General features: G+C 41.0%; 1 protein-coding gene across 1 annotated transcript; it reads right to left on the bottom strand.

Moving 5' to 3' along the window:
* Window positions 1-74: 74 nt before the first annotated feature.
* On the bottom strand, window positions 75-20,146 carry LOC144692032 (putative DMBT1-like protein). The gene is made up of 5 exons (XM_078560589.1): window positions 20,111-20,146; window positions 11,792-11,933; window positions 6,563-6,595; window positions 5,545-5,859; window positions 75-310 (listed from the first exon to the last, which is right to left on the bottom strand). Exons 1-5 carry the CDS (start codon window positions 20,144-20,146, stop codon window positions 75-77), a joined length of 762 nt encoding a protein of 253 aa, XP_078416715.1.
* Between the last annotated feature and the right edge of the window lie 1,361 nt (window positions 20,147-21,507).

The following is a 21,507-nucleotide window of genomic DNA, read 5'->3' on the forward strand; positions in this document are numbered from 1 at the left end:
ACCGGAACAGCTCACACTGACATCGTTCATGTGGGTGCAGTCGTTTTTAATTACTGGAGAGTTAGGACAGTCTGTCAGGCTTGTCTCATTGCCTTTACATTCAAATTTATCGCTCCGTTGAAGTCCAGTGCCCTTTCCAAAATAAGCCCCTTTTGCCACGGACACAGCGACTCCACACTGAAGCTGATCACAAACCACACTGGCGTCATTCCAATCCCAGTGAAGATCACACACTGTTCCCCAGGTTTGGCCGAACTGTATTTCCAGTCTGCCCGAGCATTGGGAATTCCCGGAAACGAGTCTGGGAAACCTGTGATCTGAGGAAGAACAATTCATGATAGTCGCAATCATTTTCAATTTTGTGCATATCTGTTTAAGCAAAACCTGTCATGATGACTCCTGATAAAATTTTCATTCTGGCATAATCGCGATTAAGCTAAACCCTACATTGCTCCAGAAGTTATTGCTTGCAAAGTGGCCATATGCAACCTTTAACATACTTATTGCTACCTCAGTACGGTGTTACAAACACGCACTATATCTACAGAGGGAACTTAGCTAAGCATATACTGAAAGAGATGTGCACTTTGACGTCAAACAATGTCTACTCTACCCGCAGCCAACTTTCTTCAATCCCAAACCAAAATAAAATAGTTCCTTAGCACTTGAGAGAAAGAGAAAAAGTTTCTTGTTGAGGCGACGGATGAGGCGAAGAATAAAATGAAACTGGGGGCACGCGCTTTTTGTTTTTCTTCAATCCCATATCGCTCTTATCCCGATTCCCGCCCTGAAACTATAGACCGAAATGCAGCCTATGAAGAACAATGAAATTCTGTCTACACTAAATGACAAAAAGATAATACAACCCTTTCCCTCCAACCATACCATCTTTCACCCCAACACACGTGCACACCTTCGAGGTGCAGTCGATAGATCTCATTAATGAAGACCACCCAGAATTCGACTTTTCACAGCTGGTATTACATTGGCACTAATTTGCAAATATAAACTACATCAAGTTGCATCCAGGCACCTCCCCTCCCCAGCCCCATCTATCCCTGCGGGAAAACATCTGATCACCAAAAAAAATCCCTTTCCCTTCCATTCTGTATATTCTATCGGGTTGTATTTAATAATTTTAATACAAATCTATTCTCAAAGTCCCAATTTATCTACTTTTACTACCTCTGGCCCCTCACGTTTCAATCCCTTCTCTTGAAATTATAAGATGTTCTCTTCACAACATCTACTTATATGGAAGCGACAACAGCTTTCTCTTCATAATACTTTCAGGGAGTAACTCTTCCCTGGCACCTATTGCACATACCGTGAAAGGCAAGAAAATTAGTCGGATAAATCCAGGAACCCTGACTTGTCCTCGAGTGTTTAGAGTCCCCCATTTGATCTGCTGGCGTTTGTCATTTCGTCAATGGAGCACATTGACGAACACAGACACGAAATAACCTCAAACATTAACTGTTTGATTCCACACTACCTTCCTAGTGAAAAGTTCCGAACACTGGAAGCGCAAAGCAATGTTAAGAGCCCTTTTGAATCTGTCAGTAAAATGTAACGGTCACATACAAGGGGAAATAAATGGCTCGTGCTATTTTAGCATTTTTAACATATTGACAGCTAGAATCAAAAGGAACCAATCACCGGATAACCATGTACAGTTCTGGGAACCAAGCCTTGGTTTGAATACGCTGATCATGTAAGGAGTGCATTTAGAGCTCCCCAGAATGTTCCTCGTCTTTCAAGTGTAAACTTGAAAGGACAGCTTATGTCGATTGGTTCTTGTTCCCTTACATCACCTTTTGATTCCCGAAGCTTTAGGGAGCCTCTTAAGGCTATGATCGACGAGCAAATAAATGGGGAGACAGTGATAGTCCAACAATATTCTCTCTCATCGTCGCTCGGCCCTCACATCTAGTTTAATCAGGACAGTGAGAGGCGATGAAGAAGCAAACTCATTGCAACCGAATAGTCTTCACGGGCCTTGGCAATTAATGTCCAGTAACCTTCCATCACGTAGCCTAAATTACATCGTATAATGTAGGGGAGAAGAGATAAAAACAAAAATGACCATCAATAATTAAGGGTCATTTGATCCAGGACAGCAATTGCACTGCCGGATGCATTCAAACGTTTGGATAACAGAGTATCAGATCGCTGCCTTCTATAATGGTTACCAACGTTGTTTATGGATCGTTTGGCCATTAACGAATGTCGTCTCTGAATATCGTTTCCACAGTTTTAGTGCCAAAAGCTACTGGTGTTAAACGAGAACATTGTCTCTCCACAGGAACCTCTTACTCAAATCATTGGTTTTGGCATCTTCTGTTTTTTTTTTAATAATTACATCGTTTCCTTTACATTTAACAGTAGATTTTCTGTACTGTCGTGCAATAGAGAGAAAAAAAACAAGCTAATTCCGTGAGAGACGATGTGGAGCTAGCGGACAGCGAGCAGAATTAATTCCAAACTGCATAGCAAACAGAAATCAATGATTAGGGATTGAGGGTAGATATTCAGACCAGTACAAAGGTAGTACATTGTGTTCCAGCAGGACGGATGCCAGGAACAATATTGTTTACCGTTTACAGAAACAGATTATCCACAGGAAACAGTTCAAAATTAGTCTGTGAAGTCAAATTCGAAGCTCAGTTGAAACTCAGGAAATCTGTGAGGAGGTACTTACAGGGACAGAATAAACAGTAAATGCAATAAATTCACAAAATGTGCACTTAGTTTGCAAATGAATGTTATAATAGTGAAGGGCAATGCAGTACTTTTGTTAGAATTAATTCAGAGCTCAAGTATTCATTGGAAAATGAAAGTGCAAATTAGTTAGATGCGCCATCGGATGGATCTCAGTCTCGGCCTTCATTTTTGGAGGGAAGAAATTAAAAATCTTGATAGTTTCATTATATTTCGGTCAGCCCACTCTTGCGCTCCTGGCATATTATAGTCCCGCCGAAGTCAATGGACATTTGAATAGCTCACCGCCATTTACACCCACGGCACCGTCGCAACGGGGCAGTCAAATTCTAAGAGACGCGAGAAAAGTTGAAAGTTATTTAATTGGATTTTGACAGTTCTACGAGGAAGGTCGGGGGAAATGAAATTAATTGCTTGGGTACATTTGTTTTCACTAGGGAAGGTAGCCCGAACACTGAAATGATAAAGATCTTTATGACGATTGAACGAATTGACAGGATAGATGATCGTTAACTGTGGTCTATGGCCAAACTTGCAAACATAAAAAAACTACTAAAATTTGCAAATGCATTCAGAAGAAATGTTTTTTTACCAAACGGTTGTTAGAATGTGGAACTCCTGGCCACAGAAGATGAGGTGGTTGACATGGATTTATTTATGACTGATGAACAGATGGGGGAGAATGGAACCTCACGTTATATTGATGGAGATAGAAAACGTGGTGTTGATTTGGCGGGAGGGTAAATTGGTTGGGGAGCGGGGCAGGCTCGATTAGATCATTAACCCTGAGATTGACCGGTTGTCCTATGGAGTAAGTAGCTTTATCGTCGAAAATGTGTGATTCTGTGTAATGTTTCCAACAGATTTACAGATGTGAACTTCGCTAACACGACCTGTATTAAGTGTCCATCCAAGTTTGCTTGAGAAGATTATTTTGTGTTTCATAAAATAAGCTGCCTTGTGTGTGGTGAACGGGCTACCACATTGCTGTTAGATTGGGAGTTCATGGAATTTGAACCAGCGAGAAGAAGGCCGTTTCTTTGAGAGATGGAGAAGAGAATGTTTTTAGAGGGGCTGCCGTTCCCCCTGCACATAATTAAGAAATCAGTCTTATTACCCCACTGAGGAAGACAATGGTGGTTGATGGCGGTGATTAAACACCCAGTCAAAGAGAAAACTTCGTCTGGGGATGGGAAGTCTCCTGAACAGTGCCTCAGCAGCGCCTATACAGGTCAAGTGCAGTTTCCACAATGAGCAATGATTCGGGAAATAAGAAACTCTGGTGAGACAGTTGAAGACCGAAACTCACAAAACATTCAGCCTCTGGCCTGCTGAAGACGCCACAGCATTGGCATTCGGTATTGCAAATGAAAGTTCAGTCAACGGTTTTCCCGGAGTTTAAGATGGTGATGGACTGTTTGATAGTAAAGCAATTGAATGTTAATTGGAATCTCTCATTCTTTGCTGTCGTTAGCCGTTTGCAGACACCCGTGTGGTGCACTTATTAATTGTCATTTATCATTTGAGGCATGGATGTTGTGCAGGATTTGCTCTGTGTGCTCCTGGGCTGCTTCCTAATTTGATGAATTGCGAATGGAGCCGTGCACTGAGTAGTCATGACCAAACAACTCGTCTCCTGAACATATAACTTTAAGAAAGACATGACTGAAGCAGTTGAAAAAAGTTCGACATCGATCAGTAACTTAGAAAATGCAGTTTCCGTTTAATCTCCATTGAGTTTAGTTTTAAAAGACTGATTCAGTTTTATAATTGCTGCCCTTTGCAACAAAATCCTACAAAGTGTTAAATTGCTAATGAATCTGTTCTGAGGATGGCCAGGTTAGGTCCATGTGGTCGGATTTCTTGGGTGCGGTGATGGTGAACTTTCCCCTTTCTTCCAGTACTATAACGCTGTTAAGATTATTCACTGCAATTGTGCCGTGCACTGCACTTAACATATTTGTTTGAAATGCAGCACTTCTTCCGATCTCAATATAAATTACATATTGAAACGAGTGGACTGTGCAGTTAACATCGGGAATCTGTTTGCAGATTAGACCCGTGCTGCCCCATGACTTAGACTCTCCCTACGCACAGAAACCTTCCTCCCCAATTCCCGTTTAACAACCTGTAAAATATCAGCCCAAATATTCCGTACTAGTGACTCTCGGAAACCTAAGGAATGGCAGAGATGAGCATGCGGCCCCTGCGGAAGTATTGGCGCCTTGAACTATGTGTGAACAGCCCGGGAAGTTTCAACTTCATCTGGGGAATTCCCCTGCTCTCTGGGAGACTCCGCAATGGAGCTGAATGAAAGACACGTGCGCGCTCCGATGTTCTCCCCAGGGTCGTTACACCAGGGAATTTATACAGGGAGGGAGAACATAAATCAATGATCTAACAGCCGGGCAACTGAACAACTGGACTCTGCAATCGCTCTCATTCATTCCCCCAAGAGCATCCCGAACCATCCGGGCGAGTGGCGAGGGAGAGGGTAGAATGCGTGCGGGATTTTCCGGACATTCTTCCCTATCCTCGGATGGTCCGGGTCACCTCACAGCAAGAAGCCAGCAGTGATATAAAGCGGGGTGCAACCTGCCATTCCGGTGTGAGCTTATTTTTTTTTTAAATTAACACAATTATTGACATGAATTTATGACACACAATGAATCTGATTGAATATAACATTAACTCCAAGTGGAATATCCTGCCCTAAGTCTCATTCTTCAGAAATCGGCTGTCCGAAAATAACATCTCCACCTTTATTCCAGGGGGAAAAAATCAGACCCGGCGGGCGATGAGAAGCAGAAGAAATATTTGTACCTGAGCAGATCGCGCTGGCATCATTGTCGTGTGGCCAGGAATAGTGACCCCAGGAATATGATTTACAGTCTCGCAGGGCGGCCTCGTTCCCGCTGCACTGAACATTCTGCGTCACAATGGGCCCGGAGCCTTCCCCAAAGTGAGCCCGGCCCGGTGCAGAGTCCGCGGTCCCGCAGCCCAGCTCCCGACACACAACGGCGGCGTCCTGCAGGTCCCAACTGTTACCATACACAGTCCCCCACTGTCCCCTGTAGTGAATCTCCAATCTTCCTGCGCACCGACTGCCCCCATTCGCCAGTCTCAGTTTCACCGCCTCTGTAAAATACAATAATAAGCGCAGAATTACAATCCATTAAATCCGCGAGACCCAGCTAACCGGTCTCCACTTTCTGCAGTTCAGAGCAGAAGAATTTGGAATATTGGCCTGTGCCCAATCTCCCATTGAATCCCGATTTAAAAATAAAACCTCTCAAACACAAGGGTATAATTGTATTCAACCCTTTAAACGAGCCGGTTATAAGTGGGAGAGATGCCCCTTCTGGGGCAGTTGGTCGATACGTTCAGAATATATCCAGTCCCCGGAGATCAGGAGATGGACGTGACTATAACAGCGAACTCACTGACTGGCGGAGACTGAGGTCCATTCAGAGCACCAGAGCACAAATGCAATCTCCTTCTCCAAGCCAGCCCTTCCCTACCCCGCCCACCGGAACTGGAACGTCATGTAACCTCTATCTCTGTCTGGATGGGATCGGCAGCAGTATCAGTGGTGATTGACATTCCCATCTCCGGGACCCAAGTCATGGTCGCTCTGCATTAGGCAGCAATTGTCCCTCAACAGTGTTTAAATATGTTCATTGTCAGAGTGCAGGAAAAATCCCATTCCTCCCTGACAGGCACATGGAGAGCGAGTTAATCAATGATCAAATCGGTACCGCAATTTTCTCCTACAGTTAGTTTTAATTCACGTAGATTGGACAGGAAAATATCAGATAATATGAAAATTAAGAGTTATTACCTGATGGATCAGCCTGACTGCTCCCAGTTCTGCCTGAAATGAAATGTTGAGAATTAAAGTTTCATGGGTTAAGAGGACGATGAAACGGCCAGAAACGTTATTTGTTCAAAGCAACTGCGAGAATATTTTGTCATTTTTTGAACACAATGTTTTCAGGAACTTTATGATAAAAAAATTCAACAAACACCCACGTTTCCATCATTATCTGAAGGTAGATTTACCGTCGCTTTTAGGAAGAAATAATCCAGCGGTTTGTGATTTCATCTGTTTTCCACTCCTAATGAAGCATCCAGTACAGGCTCAGGAGCAAGTTCATGTTATTAACTGGTCAACGTTTACCCAGGAGATCCCGAGAATACCCCATTGCACAGATCACCTTCTCACCATCTAAAGTCCCTCTAACATACTATCGATGGTATGTTTACCTCACTCACGCTCGGTGCTCGAAGACATGGTGGCCTGCATGTTTATTGGTCACTTTCCATTTGTTGGTTTCACACCATTGACTTTGCGTTAACATTTTCCAAAATTGGCTCGGGTTTTTATTTTAACCAGGAGGATATCCTGGTATCTCTATATTCCCTGTTTGACGTGTTATAGAACATCTTACATTGATTCCCACCCTCAGTTGGATTTCTGCAACCCCTTACATGATTTCTGCCAGTCCTGCACAAAGCGTGCACCTACCTAGAAAATATTACTCAGGAGTTTGTTGGAATTGTCTGTGATTGTCTGGGTAATGGAAGTCGCAACAATACTCAACAAGTTGCGCACCAGCAAGTTCATAGCAACCCCCTTGAGCGTCAGCCCAAACATGTCCTCTTTAAGTACCTCATGTACAAGGTGCACAAGATATAAATGCGACCTAAAGCCTGATACAAAGCGACATAAAGGAATGCAAGTTTGAGAGTTGAGATCTGATATCTCATTAGCTACAACATGATCTATTATAAAAACATATGAAGCATGTGGAACAGGCTGACAAACATTCAGGTTCACAAAAATAATATACACATAAATTTCTGCCTTAGGAAAGTGATTTAATTAAAACAGATTTCAGGCCCCCAAAAAGATACAAATAATCAAGCATGTTTACAGGTTAATTCCCGGTAAAATGTGAAATCATATGCTCTCCTCACCTATCAGCGTGCAATTAATACTCATTTTACCATAATTATCCTATCACAACCAACGTTGATCGATCGCAATTTACAATTTAAATTTGAAAAAAAAAAGTCATTGTCCATCATTCCAAAGTTGAAAATAGTATTTGAAATCGTTCAGCTCATGAAAGCACACAACAGTCACAAAGCTCTACCACTGATAAACATATGTTTGAAAAATATGTGCAAGGGTTCAGTTGACAGTAACTGCAACTTTAACATGGTTGGTACAGTCAGTCATTGACCTTACATCCCAGAATGTGATTCATGCTTCTCCAAGAGTAAATGCGCTCTGCTTCTAGCACTCTGGGATACCGGCTCAGTTCATAGCACCCTCGCCTTTGAATCAGAGGGTTGTGGGTTCATGTCCCACTCCCGGAAAACCAAGAACTGTGATTGTACTCGAAAGAGTTGTGACTGTTGATAACTCGAAAGAGTTTGAATAGTTACGGAGCAGTCACTCTTGGTGGTACAGCAATAGATAGGAGCTGTGGCTCAGTTCATAGCACCCTCGCCTTTGAATCAGAGGGTTGTGGGTTCATGTCCCACTCCCGGAAACCAAGAACTGTGATTGTACTCGAAAGAGTTGCAATCTGTGACTGTTGATAACTGGAAAGAATACCGGCTAGCTCAGTCGGTAGAGCATGAGACACTTAATTTCAGGGTCGTGAGTTCGAGTCCCACGCTGGGCGCAATAATATATATACTCTGGGATTAAAAAGATTTGCAATCGACTCTGCTTTGCCTGTGCAAGAGCCGCAGGGGAGAAATTAAAACTAACTGCCTCGTTTTTGGAGATGTATTCTGGATTAAATCGAAATGTGATATCTATTTGTTCAGGTATTCAAAGTTTATGTTAAGCAGATGCAAGTTAATATTTAGATGTCACAGTTATTAATAGAATTGGATAAATTAATTTCCCTGTTTGATGTCGAATGAACGGAAAATAATACAGTCCATAATATGCACTCAATGACATTTCCACAATGTAACTAAACAATTTCAAATCTCGCTCCATCTAATCGCACGCATTTTAAATTTTAACAACATTGGCCCTCTTTTGGGGATTTAAACCTGATTTGCGCTTGGTTTGTGAAAATGATTCTGAATAATATTAATTTTGTCTTCTGTCTCCTTTCTGCGCTGTGCAGGGAATGTTCGTTAAATTAGCGACACAATTAGAATTTTAGAATTTAAACTTTTAAAAATATTACTTTTTTTAAGAATTAAATTAAATAGCCAATGTAAATATATTTCGGTAAATGAAAAATGTATCTGATAACTATTCTCGAATTTATTCCCTGACAGTAAAACACAATTTATTTTAGTTCTTTTTACTGACAAAGCAGCAAAAGAAAAATAATCCTCGCCCCGATGCAAAGTAATTAAAAAAAAAAATCCAGAGATCCCCTTAACTCTACTTAAAAGTTATCGGGAACGTGGAAGGAGGCGGAGAAAACTTGATAATTTCGTGAATCTGTACATAGAAAATGAGCGAAGCAGAAAATACAACTTCATATCAAACAGCCATAATATTGATGAAAGTAAAAGCTAAACAAAATTCTGAGCAAATACGTAAATATAAGAACGTTTTTAGCTAATTTATTGTTTGTAGATTGCAGTTAATAATTATACATATGGTAACAGATAATTAAAGCAATGTTGATGCTGACAATGATTAATATTTTATTATACTCTATTCAAAAATCGTGTCCAACACTCTACTGCTGAATAAAGCATTTGCATGTTTCTTATTTCAAAGTATCACAAGTAGGTTTGACCGCATTTCTTCTGAGGAAAGTCAGTTACTGGAAATCTGCATTGGTTCATTCACCAGTGAGTGCTGCCCTGACCAGGATTCTGTACTCATTGAGTTAATTTACATTCCAGAATTTGATCCGCTCCTTTCTAACAGCGACGTTTTACGCTCCTTATCCACTAAATTTAAATAACCAGGTTCGAATTGCATGTTCAGTCTGCGGTTTCTGTACAAGAGGGGCAGAGGTCAAGATAAAAGCAAACTGCTGGGACTATGGTCACTTTAGACCTTTTGACATCCAAGTCTCAGTTGCAATTGGAAATAAGTAAAACATGTTAGCCCAGATAACGGCCACCAAAAGCAATGGTCAACATTTGGCCTTTTGAACTTGGCGGATTTAAAATGAAACAAATGAGCAAAGAGACTACTAGCTCAGAATTCAACACAATTAAATTAACTATTTCATCCCAAATTAATTACCAATTTAAGGAAAAATATTCCAATTTTCGACAAAGAATTTTGTTCATTCCGGGATTTGTGAAAATATTTTCCGGAGCAATATATAATACATGCATCCAGCAGTTCTTTGATTTAGAAGACATGTTCCTCAAATAAATTACTATGCCTGGAGTTTAGTGTCAGTCATTTATTTCTAAATAATTAGAAACTGATTGAGAGAGCCATGTGCCTTTTACCGTGCACCTGACAAGAATGCAGCGGGGTTTCCCTGTCACTAAGGCAGCATTTCCTATTTCAAATAAGAGATTTAGAATTGTAAATGAAGACACGCACTGGAAGCAGCAACAAATTTCAACCAAGGCATCGACATAAAACTGAACAATAATATCAGGCCGGTGGAAGGAAGTAAAGGCACAAGTCTCGATACCTCATTAAACAGCACATGGGACCTTGAAAAACAATGAGAATTCGGAATAAATTTGAGCCAACGTACTTATCACATAACCCGTGAAAACAAATAGTTCAATGGGAATTTTAAACTTCATACAATGTGGTCATAACTTGGAAGGATGTATTAACAAATTAAGCAAGAACATTGATAAGTACCATTTCCCATGAGTTAAAGAAGTTGCAGTAACTATATATTTGGAGAATGCAATTAATCGCCAAAAGAAAACATTATAATATTAATTGTGCTCCTTCTTCTTATTTCAATATAAACTATTTATCGAACTTGCAAAACACTCGAAGGCAGAACCAACTGTTATGCATGCTTTACTGTTTGCCCCTATATCACACATAATTCACGCGGAACGTCGACTGAGAAATACCCCTGAGAGTACTATGTGTGGAGGCTCACACGTTAGTAGGTGCAGTTTCATACTCAGTTAATTGACATAAACCAGGACTCCGCTCCATGATATTCTAACAGTGACGGCTTTCGACGTCGTACCAGCTCTGCTGAAATTGTCTGATCTGAGTGTTAATCTTAATAAGCTGTGTGTGAGGAAGAGTAGCAGGGGACTCAGTAAATTCAGCTGCTGTGTTATTTCTGTTCTCTTTCGGATTTAAATCGTTCTGACCTAAATATCACATTTAAAACAATCACCAGCCAGGTGCAAAACCTTTCAAATATGATTCAAAATCATATATTTTTAAATCAATTGAAATGCCTAAAATATTAACTGGATAAAATTTCGGCAAATAAACTCGACTCATCAATCCTCAGTTCATACGATCTTAATGAAGCGCAGAAATAAATGTAAAAAAGTCCGTGTTCAATAAATAAAGCCCAGACTGGACTATTCTCTCTCGGCAAATCCATCTGTTTTATATTTGTACAACTGTCTCAGTTGGGAATGTTTTCAACTCCAAACTAGCCAGCCGGTTAAGGGAATTCAGGTGAACGCTGATAGAGAACAGGGACCTATGCACACGGGTAAAGCCATAGCAATTTGAGGCTCAGAATTAGAGCCTTCGGTTGAATGGGCCTGCGCGGGTCGAAAAATCGGATACCGCCTAGTCCCACTTTCCAGTTTTGGCCGCTTGTTTTGTGCGCTACCATAATTTAAATGCGCAACCGAACATGTTTTAAACGTGATGAGGGTTCCTGCATTCACCGGCCTTTCAGGTAGCGAGCGTCCTTCGACCTGCGTATTATTATGCAGCAATATCCCATTACACAATGGGCAAACGTGTTAATATTTGAATACAAATCCAAAATTTACCTTACAAAATAGCTCAATGTTTTCTGCAGTAAATATCAATATCTGTATTGATAAGATTCATTGTTGAATAACAGTGGAAGCCGCAATGTAGAACAGGATAATATTAATTTTAAAAACTTACATTTCAGAAGTTGCAGTGCAGTTAGAGTCAGAAAGGACCGCAGCATCTTCCCGGCACTGGGATCCTGCGCTGGGAATTGAGCTTTAACCGAATGCTGTACACAGATGCCGGGTTCTCCTTCGAACACCTTCCGAAAACCCGGCTGAGGCGGCAATTAAGTGTTTGAAAACAGTTTGAACAGAGTTGACTCTTCCTTCCAAATAACATAGAGATATTATCATGTGAGAGCTCTAGAGTGCCGTCTGGTAACAGACCAATGAGAATGAACTTGCCCATTAATGGATAAAACGAACCGAGGGCCCATCCACCGCCTTTTCCTGTTAGAATGGAAAGGAAATGAGTCAACAACACTGTATCAGATCATTCAATCATTGAAATTTACAGCAGGAACTTACAAAGCAGTGGGCTCTTACACCTGCTGTGTCACAACTGCTGTTATCCCTATATACATTTGCAAATGAGTTCTCTTAAAGCACATGTCCAATTGCCTTCTAAAGAATCCTGTGGAATATCATTACACCATTATGTTTTATGGTGTATTCCAGATCTTAGTCAGCTTCTGTGTGATTAAATTTCTGTTCAATAACAATGTTGTCAATTTATTTAAGTTCATAACATCCAGTTAATGACACAAAAGCTAATTGGAATACTTTTCCCCACTCTCCCTGAGATATATCTCTTTATGTGTGTTTGTGTGTGTGTCTGTATGAATGTTTGTGTTTCTCTGTATCTGCCTTATTCCTGGCTTACTCTCTCTAACTCAGTCTCTGTCTTTCTAACCACCAGACTCTCTAACTGTCTCTCTGTTTCTTTGCTCCTATTACATGGCTTTCCTGTTCAGTACAAAAAACAGGGGGAAAAAATGTGAGGCTGTTGATGTAAAATACAAACAAAACAGAACGCTAGAATGTACAGCCAGTGATGCATCAACTCCGGAAAGAAACGGTTATCGTTTCATGTCTAGATGACCTGTCATTTCAACCAGTTCCCAACCACATGGAAGGTCATTTCAACATGAATCGTTAACTCTATTCGTTACTGATGGCTTTGGGATGAGATATGAAATTCACTTGAAATTCAACAGGCATTGCAAGAAAAAAATATGATTTTTCTTTCCAGCTAGAAGTCGGGTATAAAAAGAAGAACATTCCTTCAGACTGTAACAAAGAATGTAAGGAACAACAAAGTGTTTATGTACTCATTTATCATTATTATTCTAAAATCAAAATCAGAGTGGCCAACTCAGGAGCCTCATGAGAGCTATTCGGTTATGTTTGACAGCTTTAAGGTTCTAATTTTTAAGATTAGTGTGATGTATTTTCTGCATCCTGATTATAATCTGTGTTTGAGCTGGGGAGCGTGTGGTTTACAGGTTTCAATGTTAGACAGACTGCAGCTTAATTCTTACATTTATTAAACGTGTTAAACAATTAAATAAATGCTTTTCACACTGGGACACTTAATCGAGAGGCCTTTTCACCATAGGATAGCGAAGACACAATCAACGCAAACATCTATTTACAAACTCTCTTCCTCAGGTCCAAGGCCGAAGGACCCAGTTTAAAGCTTTGCAGATAAATAATTCTGTGTATATTGATGACACTGTGTGTTTGCTCTTGATTATTTTGTGGCTACTACTTATATATTTCAGTGGGTTGTCTGCAGTCCCATATCGAGTTTAATTTGTCAAATTTGTGGAGGAGAATTTGGCGGAGATTCCAAATAGGGTGATAGTGAAAACATTAGAAATTCAAGCAGCTAAACTTGGCGGTTTAGCTAACTATTGAGAATGAAATAACCTGAAAACTGAAAACCGGCTTCATCTCCATTGACTTCTAAATTATTGGTGCCCATTGTTGTTAAACTTATAGGAAATGCTTCATTTCAAGGGCAGTTGCTTGATTTCCATTATCACCAATAACAGAAGTGTAGAGACCACCATTATTTCTTGGATGGTTTTCACAATTTACCCAGTCGGATCTATGCCGCTCCTAAATTATTCTCTATAAACTGCCGAAATGTACTTGCACCTTCTTTGGGAAATATTGCCAATCATTTGAATAAATGTTTTTCCATTAATCAGCGCTAGTCTTGGAGAGAAGTAGAGCCAACAGGGATATTTGTTGCGACATGAAATGTGTTTTTACTTTAAGATGAGTAATTACTACCGAAAATGTCTGTGTGTAATCCCACAGCAGCTCGTAGTGTGCAGATTCACAGAGCACTCGCTGTATGTTTTGTTGTTGTGCAGAACTGACAGGAAACACCTGGCGTTGTGGTGATGTCTGCACAGCAACTTCGTCGCTGCTCCCTTACAATATTGACATAAGGCTTGTGAACATTGAACATGTCCAGGCCAATGAGTCGTGGCAGTATATCTGGGTACCGGCACCAATTCACGGGAAAAACATGACAGAATGTCACCTGCAAATAGTCCAAACCAGTGTCATTAATAGTTGTTCATGGAATAAGATGTCGGTAAACTGTCGAGACAGTCTGGCGTGTGCAACAAACAATACGTCTAGTTTGGCGGCTTTAATCGACTATTGTCATTGCTAAGGCTGTGAAAGTCTACAACCGGCATGTCGGCATTTATCACCGCTCCCACCGCGCCTCCAAATCCCTCCCTAACGTCACCCTCCTCAACAACTCCGCCTTCAAGCTACTGGCGGGCAGGATTTCTGCTGAATAAAATAAATGATTCGGTGTAGCCAAACTCCCCAGAGCAGTCCAGGGGCAGCACTTTACGGATAGGATTTCGATGAGGGCTAAAAATTACCTCGGATAACGAGTATGCCTCTTTTTGTTTGGGTGCTGAATATTTTGAATGGTTTTTGGCCAGTCTGCAGTGTATCACTTTACATTGTAATGGATGGTTTGTTAATATGAAAAGTGATAAACACTGGAGAATTTCTGAGATGCTAGGTCAGTTTCAGAGCACTTGGTTACCATTTCTACATTGTACTCGTTTATTAGCGAGGGATGAATTGATGGGTCGTGGTAACTTTGTTAAGTGAGGATTTCGAAATCAGTTGCTTGGTAATCAGTAAAATGAATATTTGTAAGTTGAGGTGATTGTTGTAGCAGGTGAGGTAAAATTCTTGTAGCAGGTTCTATTTTTTAAACAGTCGTGTGCTTCGAGTCATTTTATTGATGTTGAATCAGCAAGGGATACTTATTTTTATATATTATTTGCAATGTCTCGGTTTATATAAATTATATTTTGCCAACTGTCAATTTACCTCAAAATGTATCACATAGCAAACGCCAATGCAAGATTTAATTTGTTATTTGCTGTCTTGCTTGATCACTGCTTATATACAGTGCTAAAGAATTTAATGTTTCACTTCTGATGATGACTGTAATGCCTAAATGTGAGAAAGTACCCCTAACACATACACGTTCGGGGCAGTATTGGACTGATGCTTCATGTAAAATCAACGACCATTCAGTATCGCTCCCTGCTTTCTGTCCCCCTGGCAGATTTTCGGCCAGTTGATTTTGCTGCTTTGATTAATGCCTGGAGTTTACCTATATCCAATATGTGAATGTGTTTCAAATTCAAGGTCGCCAATTTGTTCTCTCTACCAGTTAGGAAAATTCTACTCTCCAGCACAGGCAGATTCAAAGTAGGTGTTTAGTACAAAAATCATGCGCTCTACCGACAATGGAAGTTTTATTTTTTAGTCCCAAATCATCCCGAGCCATTATTTAAAGCCAGTTAATGAATTAAGCTAATGTGCGAACCATTTTCACATTAGTCCCAAATAATCCCGGGCCTCCATTCGAAGGCCACGCAATGCCTCTGCCTCATGTTCAAACCGGTTTGAATTTGGCCCACCCTCGTCCCCGGCCTTCCGGCGAAGGCCGTGCAACGACCTTGCCTGTGTTCACACAGTTTTCGCCTGTTTTTTGAATTGGTAGTTGATGATTCAATTTCCTGATGTCGGGCATTCATACACCCAGCTGATTGATGTGAGTCAATCTACTGAAATTGAGTAAGGTTTAATCAGGAAGCTCATACAGTTAATGGTTAAGTTCAGGTTAAACCAGTGGTTGAATTACTTCATTATTGATATTTCTTTATGAGCGCTACTTGAATACTCAATGCTACTTCACCATGTTACTGTGCCTGCATTTTCAATAAGCTCAATGTGTCATGTAATTTTACATACGTTTCTAATTAGAGAGTATTCGCTTTATTGGAATAGTTCAGTTAATTGATAGTGCATTGCTTTTCAGTTTTTTTTTATATTAAATGAATACACGATTAACTACATAGACAGTGGTACGGTTAGATATTGTTGTTTTTGTATCGGTCTGCCATTGCCCATAGGTTTATGGCGCTCAGTAAGTTAACAGGCGTAGTATCAGTTCACGGGTGTTCCGTCAGATTATTGGCGAATATTGCAGGGCCCCAACATGGGAGTTGCGTCAGTACAGCTTGTTTTTATCATTGCTGCTTCATCTTCTATTTCAACACATCAGACAGAGGCTTTGTTGACTTTTTGCGTTGTTAGGCCGAGAGTGGTAGTTTTTGGACTGGTCGATGTTAATGTTATTTTATAGGTTGGACGAGGGTTGACTTGTGGGGAGCTTGTCCTTTTGGAGGAGTGAGGGAGTTTATGGGTAGCGAGTTAGTTAAATGACAGTTGGGTATATAATATCTCATCGCTAGTTTGGAGGTAATCGAACGGCTTAAATTCACATGATTACTTGCTAATCATTGGGACAGTGTATCTGCAAGGCGTCGATTTCTAACTCCTCAAATCCTTTGCGACACGGATAATCTCTTGGTTTTTGTTTGTTTTGCTAAAAGTGAGTAAATATGTTATTATTGCTCAGGATTGAAGACAATGGGTCACTTTGGGGTGATTACTAATTTTCCATCGTTCTGGTTACTTTATATTCACAATGTCAGTTTATAAGTCATTATGCCAGTTAATGGCCGAGTGTCACTATAGAGTCATAACGGCAGATAAATTAGCTTTGGCTTTTCTATGAGCTTGGCTCAGAATCACAGTCTTCATCAACATCTAGTTCTGTGTGACTGTGTGTTCAGTCATTGACATTGATACAATGTACAAAAAAGCAAAGTTGATAAACTCAATTTGGTGCGCATGTTGTCTGGCACACCGTCCTCTACCTTGCAGAGTCTGTGGATCTAAACTCAGACACTTCTTCTGCACCACATCTGGAACAAAACCCCATCAACAAACATCAAGCTATAGTTTGCAAGCCTGCGACTGATGTCAACTCCAAAGTAGACCTTCCCTCTAAAGTCTCCAGCCTCATGGTGCCCCAACTCTGCAGCCCACTTGTACCAACTTTATATATATACTCCCAAAAAGGACTTTCCTATTATACCCATTGTCTCCACCAGTGCCTACCCCGATGGAATTATTTCTTCATATTAGGCTTTATTTTTCCCCCTACTGTGCTTAAACATCCTACCTAACTTTGTGATTATTAAGATCCCCTACATCACCTCAAAACTTTCCAGTTACATTGCCCTGATCGGCACTCTTCACTATGTACATCCAATCCCTCTAAACCTCCCTACTCCACATGGGCGTGTTGAGGGCTCTCGGTTTGTTTAATGAACATAGGCCCGGACATTCCTCATCCACAACCACACACCACAGCTTAGCACAACTCGTTCTCTCATTGAGGAAACAAACATTAACTTGTTTTTATTTTACTTCCGCAAAATAAGAATCACAGAATCAAAGAACGGTAAAGGTGTAGAAGGGCGGCATTAGGCACATCGCGTCTACATCAGCTCGCTGGACATTTTAAATCCGTGTCAATCTCCTGCCTTTTCCCTGAAGCCCTGCACATTTGTTTCAATTTAAATAATCATCCAGTGGCATTTTGAATGCCTCTATTGAACCTGCCTCCACCACGATTCCAGGCATGGCATTCCAAACCCCAACTACTCACTGCGTGAAAAAACTTTTTTCTCATGTGACATTTGCAGTCACATCGGTGTGGGTATGGCTGCCAGCATGGACCCCAGTTACATATGCCTTTTTTGTGTGTGGTCATGTTCGACATTCCAGAATATAGTCCGACTTAGGCCCACTCACAGGGTTCATTCTTTTTTTTTCTGGAACATCGAAGTCTGTTTTGGTGCAAAATCATGCTTTTGCCTGAATGTCTGGAGACAAATATAATTCAGCAAGTTTTCTTCCAATTATAAACTTTTTTTCACCATCACACGATCCTTCTCCGATACCTCCAATGCGTGACTTTCCTGTCTCAATTGCTGACATTAGGCAGTCCACAAACATTTTTTGCAAACCCACTGATTTCCACAAACTTCTGGGTTATAAATCTTCACATCATTATTTCGGTAAGGAGTCTCTAATATTCCAAAATTTCTTGCCTTCCGCAGATCTGATTATGTTATCTTTCACAATTAACATCCGGAGAATCCTCCCTTCTTCCCCAGCCCAGCAAACCCTGCTCGTTGGCCCCTGAACAGTATCCGACGCATATCCAGCACTTCTGCACACATCTTTTCTGAAACTAGGACGTGGTTCACCACGAACTCATTCACCACCTCAGCAGCCTACGCCTCTTCCACGAATTGTAGCATGATACCAGCAGCAAACACATCGCCCCCTCACTAGCCTGTCAGAATTACAATGAAACAGTTCCCTCTGTGACACCTTGGTTCAATCCACTATCTACCCCAACACTTTATTGCCTTTACAGGGCACTCTCACTTGCAATCGAATGAGCTGTAACATCTGCACCTTTACCTCATCCCCCTTGGCCTTCAAAGCCTCAAGCAATCCCTCCAGGTCAAGCAGCGATTTACTAGTACTTCAGTCAATGTATTCTACTGTATTCGCTGCTCACGATGCAGTCTCGTTTTCATTGCGGAGACCGGAAGCAGACTTGGTTGTCTCGCGACAGAGCGGGCGTGTTTATTCTGCCATTTTCTGCGAACCATTTATTTTGTTTCAGACAGTGCTGACATTGATTGTACTATCGACATCTGGCCCAGACAAAAGTATCAAACTTTAGCAACGTGATTGTCATTCCCTTTGTCCTGTGTTCAATTGCATCTTTCTGATGTAGTCTCTCCATCCCTCCGGCATATCCCTGACCTCTTAATTTGTTGCACTACCCCTTTCTTTTTTTTTGCAACAGCTTTAAGCTCATCAGAATTCCACTTCTCTCCAGTTCCTAAGAAATAATAATTATTGGACTCACAGTTTTGTTTTTTTCTGTTTCCCTCTCCACAGATGCTACCAGACGAGCAGAGTTGTTTTCAGGCATTTTCAGTTTTTTTTTTAAATTACAATTTTGCATCTTCTTCTTCATTTTCCGAGAATACAGGTTATAGGTTGAACTTAAAATGAAGTAATTTAACTAGCTTTCATCTCCGATAACGGTGGTTGAGGTATATTTAGAATGATACTCTGTGAAGTTTCATTGGTTGCACTACAGCAGGAGGAGATATGGCTGTTGGTCATATGTAACCCTCGCTCCTCAATAGTGAAGTGATGAAAATTTTAGAGAGACAAGGGAGCAGAATTTGAATAGTTGAGAGATCTCGGGCAGTGCTTTTATTTTGGAAATCGAACCCGGTATGAAATGAGGCCAGAGGAAGATAACAGAGAAAGACGTGCACAGGACAGTGAGTAGACAGATGTAGGAGGACACTGCTGTTTTCATCGCTATTTTCCATTCTTGCTGATGCAGCCTTGCTCCACAGAGAGGACTTCTCCCCATTCACGCACACTAGCGCCCCAGCAGACACCATCCATACAGAGAAACATCATAAACACAGAGATCTCTCTCCACACAGAACTACCCCCTCTCGCATTCTCAAACGGAAATTGCAGCAAGCAGACGTTCGTCAGCAATAACTAATTCCCCACACACACTAACTAGGAGCAACAGAAGGTCATTCTGCCATTAGAGCCTGTTCCTCCATTCAATAAGATCATGACTGATATTCTTTTGGCCTCAACCCCATATTTAATCTACCCACGATGAAATTCGACCCCCTTGTTAATCAAGTGTGCTTCTACATTCACGTTTAAAATGTGCACTGGCCCTGCTGTCACTGCTCTTTGGACAAGAGACATTCAAAGTTTCAAGATCACCTGAGAAAAAATTCTTCTCACCCGCGACTGAAGTGGGAGGAAACTTAGCTTTTAAGCCCTGCGATCCAGTTCTAGACTGTTCCACGAGTCGAAACATCCATACAGCCGTCACCATGTCAATCTCCATCAGGACCTTTCAAGTGTAAAAATAAAATCATCTCTCATTATTCCAAATGGGATCCTCCACAAGTCTGACCAAGCTTTCCACGTACGATAACTCCCAATCCGCCATCACCTCGCTAACCAATTAACATATCAACGTTAATCGCCTGCTTTTACTAGTATGTAGTAATGGCAGATAATTGACTGCAAACACACGATTTCAAAGTTTGCCAATGACACGAAGGTATGAGGTGATTAACTTGGTAAGTACCTGGAGGCGAGAATATAGAAAATACTGAGTAGTTTACATATGTGGTTTCGAGGCAGAGAGGGCTGCTATATTTCCATGAATTACATAATCTGATAGAGTATGATGATAAAGCATACAGGTTTTGTGCTTTATGAAGAGAGACATGGATTTCAAGAGAAAATCATTCATGATAAAATGTAAACAACATTAGTGCAGATTAAACTGTAGTGATCTTGGCGTAATAGTACATAGGTAACTGAAAGCAGCATTTCAAGCAGACAAGATTGGATAGAAGCCGTATGAAATGCTCTCCTTGATTGGCAGAGGTATAGAACATAAAAGTAAGGATAAATGGTTGGAATTGTATGAAACATTGGTAAGGCCTCAACTGGAGTATTGTATGCAGTTCAGGTGACTGCATTAGAGGAAGGTCGGAATAGCTTTAGAGAGAGTGCAGAGGTGTTTTACAAGATTGTTTCCAGATTTTAAAAAGCGTAGCTACAAGGAGAGATTGGATAGGTTGGGGTTATTTTGCTTAGAACAAAGAAGGCTGAGAGGTAACTTGATTGAAGTGTACAAAGTTATAAGGGGAATAGATAGAGTGGACCGGATAAAATTGTATCCCTTGACGGAGACTTCTAAAACCAGGGGACATAGGTTCAAGACAATTGGCAGAAGGTGTAGGGGTGAAATGGGTAAGATTTCTTTTTATACAGCGTCTAGTGGATGACTGGAATTCGCATTCCATGTTTGTGATAGAGGCAGAAACTTTAAACACTTTTAAAAAGCACCTGGATGCGCACCTAAAGTGTTGTAAACAGCAGGGATATGGGCCGGGTGAAGGAAGGTGGATTAGAATGGGCTCCTTGGTTTCCTCGGGATGGCATGGAGAAGATGGGCTGAATGGTCTCCTTATGTTCTGTAATTGTTCTATGATTATGTGTTACAAGCGCTGTTGGATTATTTCATAACCTATTCAGCTCCAACAGGGAAAAAAAACAATTTCACCAATCTCTCCACATAACAACATTCTCCCGCCCATAAGATACTCCGGGAATGGAAGAGGCCATATGCCTCAGCAAGCCTTCTCTGCTGTTCAATATGATCATTGTTGATCTGATTTGAGCCAGAAATCCATGTCTCTGCCACAACCCTTCAAAATAACACAGCCTCTTTGAGGATCAAATGCTTTGTCTTTCTCAAACTGACAAAACTTCAATGCCCATCAACCTCCGTGCAAG

The sequence above is a fragment of the Cetorhinus maximus genome, chromosome 16 (assembly GCF_964194155.1).
Source record: "Cetorhinus maximus chromosome 16, sCetMax3.hap1.1, whole genome shotgun sequence".
In the NCBI taxonomy this organism is placed as follows: Eukaryota; Metazoa; Chordata; class Chondrichthyes; order Lamniformes; family Cetorhinidae; genus Cetorhinus; species Cetorhinus maximus.

Excerpts from the sequence above, each read along its gene's own strand:
- LOC144692032 (XM_078560589.1), bottom strand. The coding sequence starts at position 20,146 with ATGGCGGATTGGGAGTTATCGTACGTGGAAAGCTTG. Across the intron at positions 11,934-20,110 it reads TATCGTACGTGGAAAGCTTG|CCGGGTTTTCGGAAGGTGTT; the intron begins GTCAGACTTGTG and ends TTGCCGCCTCAG. Across the intron at positions 6,596-11,791 it reads TGCACTGCAACTTCTGAAAT|GCAGAACTGGGAGCAGTCAG; the intron begins GTAAGTTTTTAA and ends ATTTCATTTCAG.